At 32.3% G+C, this 20743-nt stretch overlaps 1 protein-coding gene across 7 annotated transcripts in view; it reads left to right on the forward strand.

Annotated features, from left to right (window-relative positions):
- The window catches only part of AP3S1 (adaptor related protein complex 3 subunit sigma 1), a 68198-nt gene that overhangs the window by 45720 nt on the left and 1735 nt on the right, over positions 1-20743 (forward strand). Inside the window, exons 4-7 of one of the 7 annotated variants that reach the window (XR_013387428.1) lie at positions 197-268; positions 12617-12724; positions 15873-15913; positions 20412-20459. Coding sequence is in view for 6 of the 7 variants with exons in the window: in XM_077911271.1 (XP_077767397.1) it covers positions 197-268; positions 12617-12724; positions 20412-20459 (228 nt within the window). In the remaining variant the exon portion in view is untranslated. The remainder of the gene's footprint in view (positions 1-196; positions 269-12616; positions 12725-15872; positions 15914-20411; positions 20460-20743) is intronic. The other 6 variants (XM_077911271.1, XM_077911275.1, XM_077911276.1 and 3 more) reach the window with 6 other exon arrangements.

Consider the following 20743-nt stretch of genomic DNA (forward strand, 5'->3'; position numbering starts at 1 on the left):
AATGTAGTTACATGAAGAATAGTCTATAATTACTCCTGTTGCACTTATTACAATGTTTAATACAGAAATGTGATAATAGAGTTTAGAAAGCATTATTTCACAATTAAGGATTGTCTCCTTTATAGATGAAAGGTTTGAATGAATTTATACAATTCTCAAGAGCTTTTAACCTTTTTTTTCTTTTCTTTTTCTTCAGGTATTTGTGGAAACATTAGACAAGTGTTTTGAAAATGTTTGTGAACTGGATTTAATTTTCCATGTAGACAAGGTACTCTATGTTGTCAAATCTCCTAAACGTTTTATCTGAGGAAATATGTTAATTTATATTTGCCAAAGTAAAACTGGATTTAGTGAATAATACTATTTTATTCTTTTATGTATTTATTAATTTAGTATAACTCATAAATTTTTACTGTGAGCCAGGCATTGCATTTGGTGAAGATTCAGACCCTGCCCAGAGGATCCACATCTAGAGGAGGAAACAGAGGCATTAACAAGTACAAGCGTTGTGTTCAGTGTTAGTGGGAACACAGCCAACCCACCTGCTCTGCCTAAGAGGGTGTGAATGGAGGAAATTACATTGAAGTTGGATTTTTTTAAGGATTAGTAGATATTTCACTGACAGAAGTGGAGATGTTGGCTCTAGAGGCAGAGATAAAAATACAGGCTTTGGAGGGGGATTGGTTTTGATTGGGCAGCCTAATTTTAAAGTGCCTTTGGTAGCATGAATTTTTTTAAGACTCTATCTATCTATCTATCTATCTATCTATCTATCTATCTATCTATCTATTTAAGAAAGGGAGACAGAGAGCACATACATGCGAGTGAGTGAGCATGTGCACACAAGCTTAGGGAAAGAGAGGGACAAGCAGACTCTGCACCGAGCGAAGAACCCGAGGCGGCGCTCAATCCCACGACCCTGAGATCATGACCTGAGTTGAAATCAAGAGTCATACACTCAACCAACTGAGTTACCCAGGTGCCCAATGCCATGGATTTTAGACATTGTACCATTTTAATAATCAGGTGCCCAGTGCCATGGCTTTTAGACATTGTAGCATTGAACCGTTTTAATATTTTTAATAAAGTGTTTATTGATATTATTGTTGCTTTGTTGAACATTGGTGGGTTTTGTGTTTGTTTGTTTGTTTGTTGCCACATCATTTTTTTCTACATTATGAAGATTGGATTGGTAGGTAGAGGATTAAAGGCAGGGAAATTAATAAGGAGTCTATTGCAGTAGTCCAGAAAGACGTGAACTAAGGCAATACAGTAGGGATGAAAAAAAGTGCGTTGACAGGACATGGTGGTCTGCTGAAAGCTGGAGGTGAGGAGAGGGAAGGATGACTGAACTTTCTAGCCAGTATTACTGGGTACTAGTGAAAAGGAATTTTTGGAAGAAAAGAATCCGCTTTTACCATATACAGATTTTTTTTCTATTAAGTTTAATAGATTGTTTTGAATGATTAAGGCATAAAATAGTCTGAAATAATATGCTGGAAATTTTAGCAGAAAATGTGATTTTTAAAAATCAGCTTTATTGAGGTGTAATTTGCACACATTAAAATTCAGCAGTTTTAAGCATATAGTTAAGTCTTGGTAGATGTATAGAGTTATATAACTGCTACTACAGTCAAGCTGCACAAGGAAAGAATGTATTCTATTATTTGTGAACCATCAAAAGACATACTTTTATTATTAGCCAGTCCTCTAGATTATATTTTTCATTTATTAAGTGATTTGATTTTATGTATTAACTCATTTTGGACAGAGAACTTAAGCTTGATATTTTTAAGAACCTATTTTTAGTTTTCTACTGATTTTCTCTAATTACTTTATCTTATGCTTTTTCACACTTACAAACACTTCTGTTATTTTTAGGCATTAGGGTTTGCAGTATTCAAAATTATGTTTTGGTACATGATTAAAATGCTTTAAAAAGGTCTTTTTATAAAAAGACCTTTCAACTATTCAAAGATTAGCTTATGTCATCTAGCATTTCTTCAGAAAATTGAGGAATCTCTTGTAAACGTTATACTTAAAGTTCTCATATTTTTACTAGAGAATAAAAGATTTCTTTAATAGAGAAATTAAGTTTCACTCATCTATAGCTTCCACACATGACGCAGTGTTTTTAAAATTTCTATTTTACATTGATATACATTCATTTTAGAAAAATCAGAAAATACACATAAGTGGAAAATAGATGGAAGTCCTCTCAGTTTCAGAGATTTCCTAATGTTAGCTGAAAAGCTGAGGCATATTATAAAAATTTTTTAATTTATTTGAACAAAAATTGATTCAGGTTGGGCAGTGCCAAGCCAGAAGCAGTTAGGAGTACTCCACCAATGGGAGCTAGGGGAGAGGCTTTCATAGAAAAGAGGCAGAAGCAAAACAAGGAGATTATCTGATTGATTATAACTTCCACAATTGTATTATTTGGAAAAGCTTAATTGGCTGTGATTGATTTTCTTTAAGTGTTGATTTCTTAGCCTCTAGTCCTTTACAGGCTTAGGTTTTGGTTTGCTTACTTAGGCTGCTAAGGTATTAGAACCACTTCAGTCTAATTGTTTAATTAACATTAGTATTAACATTTTAGAACATGTGTATTTCTAGATTTTTTTTTGTACAAATAAGTACAGAAACAAATATGCTTTTAAGAGCAGAAATGGGATCAGATAGTCTGTAGTTTTTATAGCCTGTTCCTTTCACACAATAGAGTATCACTATTTTAAAACCTGCCAAAATTAACTGTATGTCTTCTTTCTGGGATAAGTATTTGTTTTAATTTTTTTCAATGCAGTGAGACAAAAAGCTTCAGGATAGCAAGAGTCAGAGACAGGTTAAATAGACATTTCCAATCCCTACATTTTCTGTCCAAAACAATGCTAGTCTTATTTTAAGCCCTTCTGGGAGAGAGTAGGATTATTTTCAACTCTTTAGCAGCCCTGGACCTTCCAGCAGTTGGGAATCTCTTAACTGGCTCAGCTCATTTTTCCTTAGGGTGAGGTACAGAATTTTGCCCACAACCCTTAGCCTGCTTTTGGACTAGATTAGTTCAAAAGTCACCCTGAAGCGGTGGGACAGCCTCTTTATGCAAAATTGGTTTGGATGTGGAGACTGAAGGTGCCACACACACCAAGAAAATCTGATCTGAAAGGTTTTTCCCTCATATAAAAAGGTTTCATAAGTAATAGTAAAGTCATACTTACTTAAGAGAGCAAGGAAATAGATTATAACCATTAATGAGATTATAAACAGAATCTGTGATTTAAAAGAAGGTAGAAATAAAATGTGATCAACTTCATGATAAAAGTGAAAGTACGAGTTTAAAATTGGTCTATTATTATTCAGTACACTAAATGTGAATTGAATGAAACTATTTGTTAAAAGACAGAGATGTGGGCTTAAAAGATACAGTTTATATAGGAAGGACAGGATAAATTCTAAATTATTTCCCCTTATTGTCAGTTTTCCTAAAAGTTCAGTTCCCTAATACCCACCAAAAAATGACTATTGTTGTGTTGTTTTGTTTTAGTTTTTTGTGACATAGGAATTTTAATATGCTTGATTTGTTTTAACCAACTGAAGATAGTACTCTTCTCGGTGCTCACATTGCCTTTCTTTGACCAGGGGGAGCCCCTTCAGGTTGTCTTCTGAGGCCTTTTGCCATTCCTTCCCCTTCATAGGTTTTGATAGCTGTTTTGTGTTCTGTCACAACTAGTTGCTGCAGACCCATATTGTAAATATCCTCCTCTAACCATGCTATCAGCCATTCCTCGTAGGAGCCCTGATTCTTTTTATAATGGGAAATGGTATATGGAAGCCACAGTGTGGAGGTGCTCCTAATTATGAGGCTGGTTATTGTTTCTAGGCTTTTTCTATGGACAGAGCATCTTACATATTCTCTATTCCGAGTCAGCTGTTTCTTAAAGGAACCCTGATTCCTTTTCACAGACAATGATATTTAGAAACAACAATCTTGGTACCATGTTTGTTCAAGGGTAATATTACTCCTGGTTCTCTGAACCAAGCTGGCAAATAGATGTAGGTATGTGTATGTGTGCACATGCACCCCCTAATCTATTTCTATATCTGTATATATTTCAAAAATCATTGAGTTCATCATAATACCTCAGAGTATAGTACAACACTACAGATTTTATTCTACCATTTTCCTTTTCCATATTTGCAACTTGCTACTCTGACAGTGAAAGATTATTCTGATTATTCTTTCCTATTATTCTCATTATTCATGATGCATTTATTTATTTGCTCATTTCTTCCTTTATTTAACCAGACTGCTGGCTGGGCCATTGGAAAGCTAAACCCCAGACATGCCAGTCTCCACTCTACCCTGCCAGCACTAGCCAAAAATTGGCCCCAGACACACCAGCCCCTATCCCATTGACTGAACAGGTTGTTAGAAAGACGATCCTGATAAAAATTTGGAGTGAATCAAGTATTACAGAAAACAGCCTAGGTGATTTGAAAACAACCTCAAAAAAACAAAACAAAACAAAACAAAAAAAAACAAACACAACCTCAATAGAATTTCTAGAAGAGGCAAAAAGAAAAAAGTCAAAATTAAAAATTTCAGTGAATGAGGGGCAGCCCCGGTGGCGCAGCAGTTTAGTGCCGCCTGCAGCCCAGGGCGCGATCCTGGAGATCCTGGATCAAGTCCCACGTCAGGCTCTCTGCATGGAGCCTGCTTCTCCCTCTGCCTGTGTCTCTGCCTCTCTCTCTCTCTGCATCTCTATGAATAAATGAAGAAAATCTTAAAAAAAAAATTCAGTGAATGAATATGTACTTTAATGTCGATTACATGTATCTGAGTAAAAGGAAAGATAGAACACTGTCCATAATGCAGCTTAAAAAGATAAGAAAGAGTGAAAACATGGAAGATGGTTTATACGTCAGGGAGAAGAGAGCAAGAAAGATCTAATGAACATTTATTAGTCTCAGAAGAACAGGAGAGAAGGAACAAGGCATGCTCTTAATATCTGGGTATCTAATGGCTGGGAATTTACCAGAATTAAAGAAAGATACCAATCCACAGATAAAAGAATCACAAGCAGAATAAATAAAAATAGATCTACATTTAGATTAATGGTAGTACAATTGAAGAGAAAGAGCTTTTAAAATCATCCAGATATAAAAGAAACATTTCCCAATTTAACCACTGCTCTTAATGAAGGTAATGATTTCTCAATAGCAACCACGGAAGTTAGAAGACCTAGCGTTGAGAGTAAATAACTACCCAACTGGAATTCTCAAGTCAACAAAAAAATCTTAAAATAATATGGGCAAAATAGACATTATCAGAGAAAAATAATGAGAGAATTTGCTACCAGTGAGGCTTTACTAAAGGAAATTCTAAAAGAAAAGATTACACAGAGGGAAATGTGAAATATAAGAAGGAATGAGTTAAATAAGGAAGAACAATAAAGAAAGATGTAAATTTGTGAGTAAAGATAAAAGAACATTGTTAAAGTACTTGTGGGATTAATATGAAAAGAATTTGTAGCACTAAAGTACAAGTCACAAGTAACACATAAACCACGAAGGGGAAAAAGGGAGTTGGAATATTCTAAGATCTTTTACTGAGCAACTCTGATTTCTATAATAAGCAGTTTTTAAAAAGGATTTCTTGATACTCACCCGGGAATATAGAATAGAAAGTAGAACAGCTTTCTAGTTTTTAAATCAGACTTGAATATTTTGAATTTTCAGATTTTGAGACATTCATATTCAGTGTTAGTATATAAAATGCATTGTGCACCAAAATAGATTTAGCTATTGGAATTACTACATCCCTGTTGCTTTTCATTGGTTAGCAATTAACAAATGTCATCATTATTATTAATATCTTATATATTTTCCCTTTCTATTTTTGTCTTGAAAATTGTATCAAAATGTTGATAGACTAAGAAAATATAATCCTAATTCCTTTCAGAATTATTTTCAAAATTGTCATAGTTTAAGATTTTCTTTCATGATATATATATTATATTGCTATATTGATAGGTCATTATAATGATAGGTCATTTTGACAGCATATTAAGAAAAAAATCAGTAGTTTTGGGGGAATAGTACTCTTTAGCAGAAGAACCTGCTCAACTGGCTCAGTCTCAAGGTAATAGTAACCAAATGACGGTAAAACTGGTTATTTTCTTAGCACTTTCTTAAGGCTAATAACATTATCAACACTAGTTTTGATTTATAAAACACTTAAATACATCAGCTGTCTTGTTGGAGAATGATTATAGTAAAATTTAAAAATGTTTTTAGACTTAATGAAATTGTGGTAAATATCTTTTGAAAGGATATATTACTGAAGCTAAACTTTTAATTTTTCTTTAATGTTGGCAGTGACACCAATAAACCCCCAAAACATTCATTTTTTTACTTAAATATTTTTATCATTGCTTTTATTTTACTTAACAACATGTTTAGGGCTAAAAATGGTGAGAAAATACTATAATTCACTGACTCTGAAATTGCAGATTTCTCTCACATTGTAACACTTTGAAATTGGGATTAATGTTACATTCTATGGCTTGTCATAATTTAATTGACTGTTTTTCCTTTTCAGTAGTATGTAAAGTGATAGTTTTTCAAATAATCAGTTGTAGCTTAGATTTGAAGAAATGTCAAAATACAAAGAGATCTATTTACCACAGATGGAATTATAAATACAGGTATTAATAGATTACATTAGGTCCATTGTTTAAAATTTTTATTAACAAATATCTATTAATGTTTTATTATCAAATTAGTAACATGACCCACAGAAATACATAAATTAAAATGTTCTAACATACTTTAATTGATTATTGGGGGACCTGAATGACTCAGTCAGTTAAGCATCTAATTCTTGATTTTGGCTCAAGTCATGATATCAGGGTCATGAGATGGAGCCCCCCATAGGCTCTGTTTAGTTTCTCCATCTCCCTCTATCTGTTTCCCCACTCTTATTGCTCATTCACTCGTTCTCTCAAATAAATAAATTGAAAAAAAAAAAACTAGCAAGAACCTACATTAATAAAAAAAAATAGTTGATCATTTCATTGTAAGGGACAATTCTGTCTTAATAATTTAAAAAATGATGTCTTGGGGTGCCTGAGTGGCACAGTTGGTTGAGCATCTTACTCTTGATTTCGGCTGAGGTGGTAATCTCAAGGTGAAAGATCAAACCCTGCATGGGGCTCCACACTCAGTGTCAAATCTGCTTGGGATTCTCTCTCCTGCTTCCTCTGCTCTTCCCACTGATGCTCAGCTTGGCGAGTGTTCTCTCTCTCAAATAAATAAATCTTTTTTAAAAAATCAAGTAATATGGTATTACAATTTTTTTTTGGTATTACAATTTTTAAAGTAGACTGATAACTTTGCTTTGCACCTCCTGCACTTATATTTAAAATTCCTGCTTAGATTCATTTTGCTGCAAGCAGAGATGAAGGAGGTGTTCCTTGCAAAACACATTTTACAAAATATTTATTGAGTGCTAAACACCCTGTAGGGTTATATGAAGAATAGTCCCTTATCCCATTCCTCAAGTAGTTTGTAGTTAATTTTTTTTTTTTTAGTTTGTAGTTATTTTAGAAGGATATGTGATACCTGTTTCTGTCTGTGTGTCTCTGACAGACGTACAACCATTAAAGAACATTATACCATTATCCATAGTAAAATATTTTATTTTAAAATTACAATAATACCACTTATCTTTCTTTAGAAACAAAAAAGTCAAACAATACTGAAGGCTATATGATTAAACACTAAGTTCTTACCTTGTCTTCCTCCTTATACCCACTCAGCCCCATCCCACACTGTTTAGCTGAAGTAACTGTTTGGGTAGGTAGGCTTCCAGACGTTTTTCCTGTATATTTTTCAAAGATATGCAGAGTTTTTTTTGGTTTAGTGAGTGAGTGAGTTTGTTTTTCGAGTTCACACAGTGATTGAGGTCACACAGTGTTCTGTGCCTGGCTTTATTAACTTCATCTGTCTTTAAATGAATCCTATCAGTACATACATATCAGCTTTATTCTCAGGTGAAGAATTCAACAGAATGATATGTCATATTTTATTTGACCATCCCTATAGTCAGATATTAATATAGTCCAAGTAAAAAATACTTGGTGCAGAGGACTTCATTTCCAACAAGTTATAGCAAAGTAACTTTTACACTCTACAAACAAGTGACTAACTGTAGAAAGGAGTCTGTGAACTCTTTGACATCCTTTCCTTTCCTTTCCTTATCCTTTTTTATGTTTACTTCAGTCTATTAGAAGGCTTGTTACTGTTAAAAAGTGAAATATGTTTGATTTAGTCTTCATTTTACCCTCCACTAATTACGTACACTCTACTCAAACCAGAATGCTGCTGACATAGTATTTGATAAACATGTGTGATGAGCACTGGGTGATGTGTGGAAGTGTTGAATCACTCTATTGTACACCTGAAACTAATATTACACTGTAATTTAACTAGAATTTAAACAAAAACTTTAAAAACATTTAATAAACATGGTTCACTAATGGGATAGTGAAAATTGCTTTAAAAAACCACATGGCTTGTTCTTTAACTTTTGAATTTCACGATAATTGAGATAAATAATTTTGAAGAAAAAATTGTATATAATCATTAGATACCTACAATTGTGCAATATTTTTATAAATAGTAATAAAATAAAATAGAGACCATTTAATCTTAAATAAGTTAGAGTAGTACTAAGCAAAAGTCTCCCAAGTTCTGCATTGACACATACTATTTACTACCTAAATACATGAAAGTGCAGCCACTCTGGAAAATTCTCTTTGGATTTCATTCAGTTAGCAGAAACAGGTATGGATGTAGGTCTTTTTTTTTTTTAAGATTTTATTTATTTATTCATGAGAGACACAGAGAGAGAGGCAGAGACACAGGCAGAGGGAGAAGCAGGCTCCGTGCAGGGAGCCCGACGTGGGACTCGATCCCAGGACTCCAGGATCACGTCCTGGGCCGAAGGCAGGTGTTCAACTGCTGAGCCACCCAGGGATCCTGGATGTAGGTCTTTTTTTAAAGTGAAGGGCATAGTGGGAACTTTCAGAAAGTGGTGGAAACCTGTTTAAGATACAATTAACTGTGATTATCCCTGGATAGAGAGACCTAGTAACAAGTAGAGGGTGGTGGAGACTTTTTGTTCATGTGTAAGTTTCTATATAGCTTGAACTTTTAACTATTTGCTTATAGCATGATTTTTAAAAGTAAAAATGAAATTAGCAGTTATGGTGTATGTCCATAAGAAGCTATGTGGTGGGGTAGATGGGGCATATATAGGTAAAAACAAACAAAAAAGCAAAAATACGTTACTAATGTGGTATTTGCTATTTTTAAAAACACTTAAAACCTATAAAAATTCAAGAAAAGGGGATAAAAACCTATTGAACACTTAGGTAAACATCAAGGGTTTGGTAGATGAGTTTTATTTCAAGCATAGTTATCATCCTTTTATTTCCACTAAAATCTGTTTTAGGTAAGGGACCCTGGGTGGCTCAGTTGGTTAAATGTTCCACTCCTGATTTCAGCCCAGGTCACCATCTCAGGGTCCTGAGATCAGCCCCATGTTTGGCTACTTGCTAGGTGTGGAGCTTGCTTAGGATTCTCTCTCCCTCTCCCTCTCCTCACTGCCCCTCACATACTCTCTTTCTCTCTTTAAAAAAAACAAAATCTGTTTTAGGTAAAATTTATAAAACAAAATACTAGAATATGTCAGCTATATGTGTTAGGGCAAATCTGAAAGCAAAGCTTTTATCATCTTTCTCTTATGAAGTCTGCCAAAAATTCCTCCCAATTCTTGGAACATGAAGTTTTCTGTCACTGGACAGCTTCTAAATGATCCCTCCATACCTTATTTGAACGTCATGACCTTGATCATTTTGGACTCATCTCCCAATTAATGACTCATCCCATACCGTTAATCTCCTAGAACTTCTAAGTAATATATCTCCTCATCTAGAATATATTCTTTAGGCATTTATTATATTTCTAATAAATGAGATTATGCTTAAGGATTTAGCTTGCAGGTCTCATTTGTATTTTTTATCTTCTCTGGATTTCCAAATTTGCTTTCATAGGAGTTATATTTATTTTGAGGACAAATTTACATCCTAGTCCTTCTTGTATTGGCACATAGGTTCTTAGAATTTCTTGGGTATGACCCACATTTGTGGGCTATTCATTTTAATACCTCTAAACTTGGTAAACATTTCTAAAATACTGAAATCTATGGCTTCCACTGATCTGATTGTGTTTCTGAGATATTTTTGAAAAGGCAATAGTAAATGCATAAACCTGAGCAAAGTGGGGTTGGTGGAGTTGCTATACTTTTATCAGCATGTATTACAAATTGTGCTTTCTCATGAGAATTTGTTTTATTTTTTTATTTTATTTTTTTATTTATTTTTTATTGGTGTTCAATTTACCAACATACAGAATAACCCCCAGTGCCCGTCACCCATTCACTCCCACCCCCCGCCCTCCTCCCCTTCTGCCACCCCTAGTTCGTTTCCCAGAGTTAGCAGTCTTTACGTTCTGTCTCCCTTTCTGATATTTCCCACACATTTCTTCTCCCTTCCCTTATATTCCCTTTCACTATTATTTATATTCCCCAAATGAATGAGAACATATGTTTGTCCTTCTCCGACTGACTTACTTCACTCAGCGAGAATTTGTTTTAAAAAGGAGAGAGAGGCTCCACTGCTAAAACAGAAGTTTTAATGAATTCTTCCACTGCCTATGGCCTTCCTTTTTGAATACTTTCCCTCCATATATTATATGTTAGCTATTGTAGGGTAGTTATAGTTTATCATCCAGTAACCTTCTTGATCTTTAATTGAATCTTCATAGATTATGACTAAAAATTAATTTGCTGTATCAATTTCATGTATTATTGTTAACAGAAGAAAACAAGGAATTGGACTTGGATCACTCAGACTTAGGTTTTAATTGTTCATTTGCTACATACTAGTTTGTTTTTGTGTCTTGAGCAAACTGGGCTGGCTTATTCTCTGAACTGTAACAAAGGTTGATGTGAGAATTGAATTAAATACCATGAGTGTAGCACCAAAACATAGTTTTAATAAATGGTATTTAGTTGCTAAAGAGTTAGCAGTTAGTAATGATGGTATTTAGGATTCGTTTTTATTTATTTTTTTTAGCACTAGTTTTTAAAACAATTGTGGCTTCTGGTTTTGTTTACAAGAAAAGTAATTTCTGTGATCCTTTCTTCAAGAGTTGTACATGAGGTGTCCATCTTTCCAAAATGAAAAATTAGTAAATAATGATAGGATTTAAAAATCATGAATACATTTGCGTGCAGTCTTATAAAGGAATGAAAATAAAATAATATAATTATGTATTTAACCAAAACGAGTTTTTGTTTAAAATAAAACTACTTGGGGTTCCTGCGTGGCTCAGTCGGTTAAGCACCTGACCCTTGATTTGGCTCAGGTCATGATCTCAGGGTCGTGGGATGGAGCTCTATGTTTGGCTCCATCCTTAGCAGGGAATCGTCTTGGGATTCTCTCTCAGTCTCTCTTTCTCTCTTTCTCTCTTTCTCTCTCTCCCTTTCTCCCCCTCCCTTCATGCTCATACTTGCTTGCTCTCTAAAATAAATAAAATCTTAAAATAAAAAATTACTTTATAATATCTTTTAGGTACTATAGTACATACTTCACATGAATTATTTAATTTCTTATGATGACTGTATGAGGTGTCTATATTATTTTTATCTCTATTTTACAGATAAGGTAACAATTGTATGTGTACTAAAGGACATACAACTAATATGTGGTAGAGTCAGTATTCATACCTAATTTCAGAGTCTCCATTCTTATTACCACATTATTTTAAAAAATTACAGCAAAGTATGCTCTTCTGTGAAACCCTAATTTAGCTTTGAGTTGGTAATTTTTGATTCAGTAAATACCTATGAAAAAACAGCTGGATTATATTTTTTCTCCCCAGTGGAAGATGCTATTTTTAGTATTGTAAGATATATTTGATGATATTTTCAAAACAAAATCTAAGTATTGCCTGTATGAAAGTATTTGGGATAAAAACATTATTAAAGTACCTACAATAAAAAAGAAATTTTACTTTATTTCAATCAGGAGCTTGTTATAGTGCCACATAACTTCATTAAATGCCTTGAGCATAAAATAACTTTATGATTATTGGCTAAGAATATGGCATAAAAGGCCATTGTAGATAATTTTTTTAACATTAACCTAGTTATAGTAATAGGTTAGGTAGTGTTTATTGATCATTTACTTTGTTCTGAGCTCTTCCATGGAATGGAATCCTTTCAACAATCATTGAATCCTTTCAACAATCTAGGAAGAAGGCACTATTAATATCTGTTTTATAGCCTATTAAACTAAGACTTAAAGAGGTTTTATAACTGTCTCAGGCTGATTAGTAGTAGCAGACATATATTAGTAGCCCTCTAAATTATTTTTATTTTACACTTCATACTTATGAAATAGTCATAGCAGTGTTTGAAACAAAAGCTGCTGGAGTCATGAAATGTTTTTGTAGTGAATTTTTTTTTATGGACGTGTATTATTTTTCCCTTTAGGTTCACAATATTCTTGCAGAAATGGTGATGGGGGGAATGGTATTGGAGACCAACATGAATGAGATTGTTACACAAATTGATGCACAAAATAAACTGGAGAAATCTGAGGTAAGAATGGAAAGTGCTTTAGTTAATGGAGGTAGTAAGCATGATCATAAATTATGCATGATGTGTAGCTTTCACTGTTTGTCCTTCAGTATCACCCTTTAAGTACAGCTGATAGGCTTATTCAGTTTTTTAAAAATGGAATGTACATATCTTAGTATGTTAAATGTTCTGTGACTACTATCTACCTGATAGTTTTGTGTATTCTTTTTTGGTTATGGTTGTAACTGCCTTGGGTAATAAACACAATTCTAGATTCTTAACAGCTTAAAAAAGAAATGGCCTGTTTGAAGAATGAAATCATTATTTGCTTTACAAAACCTTAGTAATCATCAAGGAAATCTTAGACTTGATATTTTAGAGATGAGTTTAGTGTCGCAGAACTATTTCTGGAAAAGGATAAGAGAGGAAATTACTTCTCATGAGGAAGTAATGTTACAAGTTACAATTGGTGCTTTGCAAGCCTCAGTGAACACTGAAAAAAAGAAATTAATTGCCTTAATCTTTGAATTCTGGATCCTTCCTGGAGGTCACCGACAAGTTGGCTGTTTTATACAGTTATACATACATTCATGGCTTTTTCTGCATTCTAAGGAGAAAGGTTTAGTTAGTTACACATGTCTAGCTTTGTGCTACTCGATTAGGTGCTTGAGGATCAACCAGCACTTTAGCATATAAAATCCTACTTTAGAATTTTCATGAGTCTTTCCTCAAATATTAGGCTGAGTATCAATAACAGGTACTTTAATTGAGCCATTGAAGTTCACATTGTTTTGGTTGTTTCTTATTACTATAATGGAAGTTTAGAAAGATGAATAGTTTTGATATGTCATTCAACATTATACTTGTTACTTCTGGTATTTATAGTCATAACTCAGAAAAATAACTTTTATTTAGAATTATAAATACAAGTTCAGGTGTTTGGTTAATTTAAAGTAAATTATACTGCAAAAGCAGCAAGATACTAAAAATATGCTAGCATTAATTTATAGCAGACAAGTTGTAAAGAATTTTTATCTTGTTGGCACTTCAAAGGATCGGTTTAATATAATGCTATGTTCATTGGAATTGAATGAAATATAGGATGATGGATATCGAAAATCTGAGGGTTGGAAACAGTTGAAGCTTTGTATAAAAACATTTGCCAGTGCTCTATTTTAAAGTTAAATAGTCCTGCATTTCTCTTTATCTCACTTTACCATCCCTATGAGTTGCCTAAAGAAGAGTCTTGTAATGGTGAAGAGCTTATAATTATGACTCTTTTAAATACCAACATAGTTTTTATGGGTTCTACAGCCAATTTTTAAAATACTGGTTTTTGAAAAGGGAAAACAAACTAGATTACAAAAAGTTTTGTTTTAGGACATGGAAAAGAGCTCAGAATATTATTTAGTAGAGTTGGCTTGCCTTTTATTATTTAGTATAGTAAAAGATTTACTCTGACCTCTAAGCTATAAAGTCTTAAGTGATAACTCAAATTTCATGTAATCTGTTAAAACTTGCTTTACAAAAACCTATAGATATAGATCCTAAATGCCAAGAGGCAAACAGTGACCAATCCATTAATAATCTGTCAAAAAGGAGTGGATATGTGGTAATTTATGACTTCTGTGTAATCATCTGTAAAAAATATATTGACCTTTTTTTTTTTTATATTGACCTTTTTGTCTGGAATGTTCATATTCTGGGTTTCTAACTTCTTTTTATTGATGTATCCTTTTTTTTTTTCTTTTTCTCCTTGGTTTGCTATTTACAATACTGACAGAAGTCATTAAGGTCCTATAATAATTGCAAAATGGATATTTACTTTCTGATTGTCCAGTAAAACTTTGTTCATGAGGCAGTTTTTCCTTATCTGTAAGGAGCAGTAAAATACAAAGTTTACATTTTCAATGGAAGTAGTTCAAAGAATACTGTAACTGAACTCTTCACAGAAATAATTCTGCTTAAAATGATTTAAAATACTGGTGGAAAAAAAAATAAAATAAAATACTGGTGGAAAAGCTACTAGTATTTTTCATCCACTGATCATAATTTAATTTGTACAGTCAGGTATTATCTGCTACAAATTAGTTTTTCTCCTTTACTAGAAAATATGTCTAAAGTTTGGGAATAAACCACAATATTATGTTTTTTAATGAAGTGTTCCTCTATATGTGATGTCTGCTAATATTTTAGTTACAAAGTAGGATTTTGAATCAAAATGAGGCCATTTAGTCCTGATCATATTTTAATAGATAATGCCAAAAAATGTTGACTTTGTGTAATTTTTCATTAACTTTCATATTATGTTTGGAAGAGTACCACCTTTATTCCAGACACAGTAAAATGTTAGACTTTTCATATGGGTTCCATTTCCATGTTACTTAAACTGGATATATATACCAAATATATAATTGCAGAATAATCCAAAATTATTTGGTCATCTACTATAAGCTTTAATTAATCTCTTACTTAAATTTTAGTTAAAATTTAGTATGCAAGCAAAAACTTGTCAAGAAATAATTAAGATTCAGAATATCATGATTGATGAAAAAACATGCTATCATACTTTTAAGATTAAGTGGTATTCAGAATAGCATATATCTTTTTAAAATCAGCCTGGATATAATTAAGATACAGTTTTTAAGATATAACATGGATTTAGCTAGAGGCCTTTACTCTGTCAGAAATCAAAGATTTTATTATTTTGGCTTAAAGGTAGTGTATTTCTGGTGATAGTCGAAAGTGAACCAGTTTAATTCCCAGTACCTAGACAGGTAGAAGCAAAGACCTCCCAGATCTTTAAAGAGAGGAGAAACAAAGATATGCTCTGAATGTATTTTCGTCTATCGTGATTTGACAAGAAAAATGGTTTACTGTGACACTGGGGTCTGGGAAAAGGAGGGTTTAAGCTGGGAGGTTGGTGGGATTTGGGGGAAGTATAAGAGGCACTTAGGAATCTTCTTAGGAATAAAGGACTCCCTGGGGGTGGAGGTAGAGGGGTGGAGTTGGGGAGACTTATTAGCTTTTATGTATTTCATGTTATATTTAAGATGAATATAAATGAGATAAATGAGTCTGAATAATAGTCACTACGTTTTTAAAGTCAGTCTTCTTTTTTTCTGAACATCCTGATCTTTCTAGCTCTTTCCATTCTTCTCTCTTACAGACCTTTATCTTTCAATCTCCCAGACAGGACAGGTAGACAAGGTATTGCTGACTTTGAGAAAACTGTACTTTAACAAAGGGAAAGCAAAATGATGTCAAAGGCAATTAATTATTTAGGCCAGACTCAAAAATTCTTTGTGTTAATGAACCCATGTAGTCCCTGTAGCCTATTTTCCATTCTAGTTTCTCCTTGTAGTTTCTTCATCTTTTATTGGACTTACTGTATTTTACTAGTGTTTCATTGATGTCATGTTTGTTCTGTTTTGTCTGCCTGCATTGTAAAAAGAAAGTTTAAATTTTTTGTTCTTTTTTTAAACATCGTCATTTAACTGACAAATTACATTTGTAGAAATGACAGTTTACTTTGTATATAAAAATGTAGAGTTTATTTCAAACATCATATGGTAGAATTAATCTTAATTTAACTCTCACAGATAGTTTTTGTTTCCATCTTTCTAAATTAGGAGTCTAACATCAAATTGCCTGCTGGATTCTGGAGGCTATGGATTTTAAAACCAAATACTGAACATTTAGAGTTTTGCATACAAAGTGAGAAGCAATGAAAGCTTAGATAGAATAGTGACAGTTTAAATAATATTTCCCCCCACATAATGGTTTTCAGTTCCAAAGTCTTAACAGAATTGCTTTTATGGTTTTGACTAATTAACATGGGCATGTTAAAAGTGGCCAACAAAAAGTGTAAGATAACAAATCTTCTAAAATTGAATTAAATGTTCTAGAAATTGTAATTAAATATTTTGACCAAAATAAAATGGATTTTCAGGGTAGCAACCTTCTGACATCCAAACTTTATACTAAGACTCAATAAAATATTGTAATCCTTGGATATTTTTACAAAACATATTGCCACATATTGAAAATGTTTTTAATAGTTTCCTAGCTTTATAAAACTAAATTTTCTCTGGCATTTCCTATGCATTTTTCATACCCAAAGTTAACTGTTTAAAATTATTTTTAAAAATTTTGAATCTAAATGGTGAGCAGCTTTTTTTGTACAAAGCTGTATAAAAATGAAAACTGAAAATGCTTATAGGACTCCATTTCAAAATTTCAAAATGAAAATACTTTATTGAGTCCCAAAGCGGAAAAAAAAAAAAATATATATATATATATATATAAACTCAACAAGTTGGATTGCCCACTTTACTAATTAGAAAAAGGCCACTGAGAATTTGGCATTGCTCTTTAGCCACTAATTATTACTTTCTGTATGTTTTTGAGAAGCAGCAACACACAGGCAGCTTTTTAATTTCTTATCCCAAGATTGTAGGCTCTGTCACGAAACTGAGAGTACCATTTTTGGTCCTTAGATCTATATTACTTCATCCCTAGAATAGAAAATACATAATGGTCTCATTTATTCCACTGATCCAGGTCACTGCCAATTTCTGTGTTCTAGTCTTTAATTTATGTCAAATTGTCATTTTCTAGCAAAGAGCCACTTGGGTCTGTTAACTTCCATCACTGGAACTAGTAATTAGCTTTCTTCTCTTTTTAAATCAAATACTTATTGTCAAAGGACAGAGAATAAGAAAAAGTGGCCCTAACATACAATGATGCTGGAAAGTCAGCTTGTGAGTTGGTTCTGCTTCTTACCTTGACAATGAAGTTTACTCTGTTCTTCTACAAAATTATGATGAGGACCCTTGAATTCACTTATAGTGGTTGGCAAATAAAATCCATGAACTGGACATTAGTCTGCTATATTTATTTCACACAGGCAAAGCTGTAGTAGAAATTAAAACTAAATTGAAGATTATATTAAATGGATTATATAATTTAGAAGGTTTTAAGATTTTTAAATATTCTAATTTTGATAAAATTTTTTATAAAATGTTATAGTTCTTACTCACTAGAGGGTTATCATTAGCATTTCTAACCTGTTTGTTTATAATTGAAATATTAAAGCACTGCTTTTAAAAGCAAAGAGCAAACCTATTACAAATTCCCAGATTAAGAGTTAGTCTACCTTACATTCAGAAATTAAAATACTGACTTTTTCCGTTTTGCTCAAAACATACATTCAAAAGCTGCCATTATTTTGTTAATGATTTTGAGTCTGAAACCATTTAATACTGTGTTTATTAATGTTGATGTTCTTTCACTTTGCTGTTAGGGCAAAATTATGAATGTGCATATAGCAACTTCAAGCAGGAAGGGTGGGTAAAAGGTTTTAGTATGTATGGATTATTCCCACTACCATCTTACTCTGTATGTAAAGTGTGAAAAAAATATTTTAAGATGGTAGGTAGTATTTTATGTATTAGATGAAATAAATATCTAGATTCTTTCCTTTTCCCTTCGAGAAAGTTAATTGCTTATTGCATGAGGAAAAGGGAGCCTTCCGATTCTTTGAAATATATTTTAGTAATGCTGCTTTTTCCACTTTTGCTTGCACATATTTTGTTTATTTTTGGGTCTGGCAATTTAAAAACAAAATCAAAAACAAATCATATCCATCCATTACTATCTTTGTGATTCAAGTGCTTGAAATTTCCAAGAGTATGTCTGTATAAGTCTTCTATCTGTTTGGCCTCATTTTGGTATACTTGCAGACTTCATTTTGTTTTCTTTCTCTTAATTCTGTTAATTTATTTAAACTCATGGGAGAGAAAACATGACCATTTTTTTATATACTGTACTTCATTCTTTCATCCAGTTCATACTCTTAACTGCTTTGGATTCATATATTTTTTTTTTGTTAGTGGAGTTGCTGCAGTTTACCTGCCATGGTGGTGCTCGAGTATAACAACATAGATGGAAACAAGTTATTTCTCCAGTAGGGTTTCATTCTTTTTATTTCTGCTTGGTATCAACTGTGTAATCTTAAATCTTTAGGAGTTATGTGTACTGTCAGAAATATCTTAATTTTACATTTTAAATTGTACATACTACTAACAAGTCAGGTAAGCTTCCTTTCTGTAAATTTTAGCGTTCAAAAAATTAATTAGTAAAAGTTGTTGCTTTGAATATAATATCTTACTGAAAAAAAATCTTAACAAAATGAAATTATTTTATACCTTTCTGTTGGTAAACTGATCTCCTAATAGTAAATTACCTCTTTCACATTTTATTCTTTAATAAAAATGTTTCAGACTTCACTTTAATGGAAGTCTGAAAATAAAATTATAGTAGTTCTGGTTTTGGCTACCTGAGAAGTCTTATTTCTAAGCCCTAAGTTTTTATATATAAATATTGATAGCTCATTTAAGCATCTACTTACTGACCAACAATCTTTTTAATATTTTTTATATATTCTGCAAAATCTGATTTCTTAAAATGTTAGTTTAATTAAAACTTAATGAAGTATGCATTACAGGTTTTTTTTATTTCCTACCATTTAAATTCACGACATACTACACAAAAGTATTGAACATGCTTGAGAAATAATTTGATTCTCTTAATTCATTTGCGTGTTCTGAATAGTTACCATCCTTTGCATGTCTATGGCTTGCTGCTTATGTTTAGAGGAATTGTAGTTTGTTGTACTTAGAAACTTCCTTTGGTTTTACATAATAAGAACTTGGCACATTATGCTATTTAAATCAATTGCTATATTGACTTTATGTATTCTCATTAGCAGCCAACAGTCGACACCATCTCTGGTCACAAAGAAACAACTTAATCTAAAGAAATTTAATAACAGGATGCATTTTTATTCTCATTTTCTTTGCTTAAGTTAAGTTTAGCTGTTCAAGAAGGCTTCTTGACAATGACGTTTAATTTAATACTAAGAAAATTATTTTTACTATTTTTAAAAGTAAAAATCATAGTATCCAGTAAAATATACATACATATCTACCCTCTCTCTCTCTTCCTGTCTCAATAATAAAAATCCTCTAGTAATTTGTGTCCTTTAAAATATTTGTATTCACATCTTATCGATACTTTTTTATAGTCTACTAATCATTTGTATCCTATATAGACACATCCAAGTAAAAATAGTGACAAATTGTTTTTTTAATTAGAAGAATTACAAAATCCTTCTACCTGGAGAACTGATACTAGCTCCAGGATGTCTGTAATTTTGTATAATAATTTTTGTTCCTTGGCAGAAAACATATTTTTGTGTAAAAAAAGAGAGCCTACAAGATGGTGAACTTCTTTGAATTGGATCCTTCTTTGATCCTAAATCATTTTAAATTTTGGTAGCTAGACGTTAAACTTGAAATAATCAGGTTAAAGACCCTTTTGAATATGATACATGCCACCCTAAACAATATTTATTGATATCTCCAGTATCTTTTGGGGAGGTATAAAAATAACTGCATTGTTTCAGGTAGGTATAAATGTAGAGGTCAATCAAAAACAACTTTCCTCCATTAAATTATAAAAACTGAATACTCCAGCCCTATTCATTCTTTAATTGGATATGGAGTGTTTCATTTATATTATTGTCTGTGTGGACCATATCTATTATTAATACTATTTTACTGATTTTTCTATTATTTTCCAATTCTGACTTGATAATCCGTGGCTTTTATTTCATTGCTTAACAATGTTTGTATCCTTTATTCAGCAAATAGTTTACACTGGCCTATTTTGTATCAGTCAAGATTTTTCTCAGGTAACAGCTTTATTATTATTATTATTTTAATTAACAAAAGAGGTAGGATTACATAAGAAAAAAACCCTAAAATTTCAAAAAGGGACATTAAAACTAGTATTTCTAATTACACAGACATTGTCTCATATATGTGATCTAAGCAAAGTGGAAGATTTGTTTTTGTTACCTAATTGTCTCTGCTTTTGTCAAGATGATGTATGCCACTGAACTCAGATGTGTTTGTTGGCTTTATTATATCACCTGAATAAAAATTGATGAAATATTAATCTAACTTAAACCTTAAA

Source organism: Canis aureus, chromosome 10, assembly GCF_053574225.1.
Source record: "Canis aureus isolate CA01 chromosome 10, VMU_Caureus_v.1.0, whole genome shotgun sequence".
Taxonomy (NCBI): domain Eukaryota; kingdom Metazoa; phylum Chordata; class Mammalia; order Carnivora; family Canidae; genus Canis; species Canis aureus.